Source organism: Acanthisitta chloris, unplaced genomic scaffold (genome assembly GCF_000695815.1).
Source record: "Acanthisitta chloris isolate BGI_N310 unplaced genomic scaffold, ASM69581v1 scaffold22293, whole genome shotgun sequence".
Classification (NCBI taxonomy): domain Eukaryota; kingdom Metazoa; phylum Chordata; class Aves; order Passeriformes; family Acanthisittidae; genus Acanthisitta; species Acanthisitta chloris.
Window position 1 is genome coordinate 32,247 of NW_008665709.1, and position 2,785 is coordinate 35,031.

The 2,785-nt window shown below is 44.2% G+C and overlaps 1 protein-coding gene across 1 annotated transcript in view; it reads right to left on the minus strand.

The window, feature by feature from the left end:
* Positions 1-2,785, minus strand: part of NLRC5 (NLR family, CARD domain containing 5) — a gene marked incomplete at its 5' end in the record, with an annotated part of 39,245 nt that overhangs the window by 26,324 nt on the left and 10,136 nt on the right. The window contains 4 exon segments of the mRNA XM_009071858.1: positions 393-476; positions 1,177-1,242; positions 1,686-1,736; positions 2,593-2,682. Of these exon segments, the coding sequence (XP_009070106.1) occupies positions 393-476; positions 1,177-1,242; positions 1,686-1,736; positions 2,593-2,682 (291 nt within the window).

The following is a 2,785-nucleotide window of genomic DNA, read 5'->3' on the forward strand; positions in this document are numbered from 1 at the left end:
CGAAAATCCCTAACCAGGATCCCACTGTAACATCCCTAGGTCTAGTGGAAGGTGTCCTGTCCCTGTCCAGGGGGTGTGGAACAAGATGATCTTTAAGGCCCCTTCAAACCCAAACCAGTCTGTGATGCTATGATCCCCTGCACCTCACCACCCAACTGCAGCCACTCAACAGGAAGGAAAGAAGGCACTTACACCACTTCAGAGAGACAGGGGCAGCTCTTGAGAATGGCAATGATCTCCTCAGCATGTTGAGAAGACAGGCTGCAATCCTGCAAGCGGAACAAGATGATCTTTAAGGCCCCTTCAAACCCAAACCAGTCTGTGATGCTATGATCCCCTGCACCTCACCACCCAACTGCAGCCACTCAACAGGAAGGAAAGAAGGCACTTACACCACTTCAGAGAGACAGGGGCAGCTCTTGAGAATGGCAATGATCTCCTCAGCATGTTGAGAAGACAGGCTGCAATCCTGCAAGCTGTGAGCAGAAAGAGTTAGTGAGCAGTGAGGGGATGGGGGGCTCAGGTATTTCTGGTGTGTCTCCAAACGAGAGCACACAGAAGCTGTACCAAGAGAGAAGCTTTTACTTTCTACTCTGCCACACAATCCTGGGCATATTACTCTGTTTCTCTATAGCCAGTGCTGCAAAAGGAGTGCAGAGGGATGTGCTTCCAGAGTACTGTGCAAGTGCAACACCTTGTGCAAGAGCTGCCTGGCACCACCAACTCTGAGAAGGGGATGGGTGTAACTGTTCTTGTTGTGCACAGTGGTGAGGGAAGCAGAAGGAGGCAAGGGAGGGCCATTTCCCATCTTTGACACCTCAGATAACACACCCGAATTCTGCTTTCAGAAAACCATCACTCTTCTGGAGCCCAGGCAAGAAAGAACTATATGGCTCATGCTTTTGGTGGTCAGTAGAACATATGGCAAGATGGGCATTATCATGGGAACTCTGCCTCTCTAGGGCTGTACAGCCCAACACAGAAGAAATAAAGGCACTGGCTGGGCCAGATAGGGATTTCTATTTTATTTACTGATTCAGGTTTATTTCAAACTTTTCCACATGTGGAAATATTCTCTGTCCTCAAGGACCAACACAGCTGCTATTCTTGCCTTTCTGTAGTACCTGTCACCTGCAAATCACATGCACCATCAGAAATTTCAATGCCTTCTCTTACCATAACTTCTTGTGTCTAGTTGGAATTGCATGTTCCTTATTCTCTTCCCACCTCAAATCCAAGGATCTGCAAACAAGCAAAATATTTGGCCTTTAATATGTCTTCATGAAATACCTAAGGACTTGGGTGCTGAGCAGTATTTTCTAGCAGAAACCACAGGCTCTGTGTTCTGTCCAACCACTCCATGCAAACTTACGTAACTTTCAACTTTTGGTGAAAGGACAAGGGGTAATTGGTACAAACTGAAGGAGGGAAAGTTTAGGTTAGATATAAGAAAAAAGATTTTTTTCTGTAAGGGTGGTGAGACACTGGCACAGGTTGCCCAGGGAAGTAGTGGCTTCCCCAACCCTGGCAGTGTTCAAAGCCAGGTTGGATAAGGCCTTGAGCAACCTGATCTATTGGGGAGGTGTCCTTGCCCATGGCAGGGGTTGGGACTAGATGATCTGTAAGGTCCATTCCAACTCCTAAAATTCTATGAGTACAACATAACTCGAAGTGCAGTTTCTCACCTTGGAACTTTCCCGGATTGGCCACAAAAATAAATAATCACAGTGTCCTTCCTGTAAAAAGAGATCCAAGCCAATGTTAGGGCACAGGTGGAAGGATGACATTTATTTAGCAGAGGTGCTCAATATGGACTGAAGTTGTTGCCTGAATGCGAAAAATGGACTTGACATCTGCTGGCACATTGCCATGGGCAAGTGACCAAGCAGACATGTGGTTAGAGGGCAGCAGGGTACCCCACATGTGAACTGGGACTGCTGTGCATACAGGACAGTGACACAGTTAGGAATTTTGGACTGGAAACTCTTTTGCAAGACCAGAAGTTTGATGGAAAGAGGTTTGGTAGAAGCTTCATTCCAGCAGGAAACATAAGAAAAAGCTGCATGCAATTTGAGTTACACCAAGGAATACTTTGACCTCTTAAACTTAGAGCATAAGGCAACCATAAGAGTCAGGATCTAAAATTTCTACCCTTTCTCTGCCATCTTGGACATATGAAAACAATGAAACTTGTCATTTAAAGGAACACAGACCTACAGCTACTTAAATCCACACCTTTTCAGTAAACTTAGCTGATTTAGAGCAAATTTATGCTAGTTGGTAAAGAATTTCATGGTTGATATATTGCAGAGATTAAAAGCAAGTTTAAATTCTGTTATATAAGAAGAAATATCAGACCCTGAAAATTAATTTATAGAGCAAAGATAAAATGACTGATTAAAAAAATACAACAAGGAAGCACATTATGTAATGAATTCACACTTTGTTTCCAACCGAAAAGGAAAAGGAGACAATTTTTGGTGACTTTGATTAGCCAACAATTAAGCTGCAAAACAGTGTCCATGTAAAGTCAGCATCTAAAGAGACAACCAGTCAACGTATGTTCTTTTGTAACAACTCCTGTATTGATACCTCACACACAGTTCAGTAGCATTTTGACACGCGATGACTTCCTTTGCCAACGTGAGAACAGCATTCAAGGAAAGATTGTTGTTGCTCAGGCTGTGAACATGAGGGAAAACACAACCTCAGCTGCTGGACCCAACAGCACATTCTTTTGTTATACAAATTCCCTCTGCTCTGCACCCCAAACGCTCAGAAACAC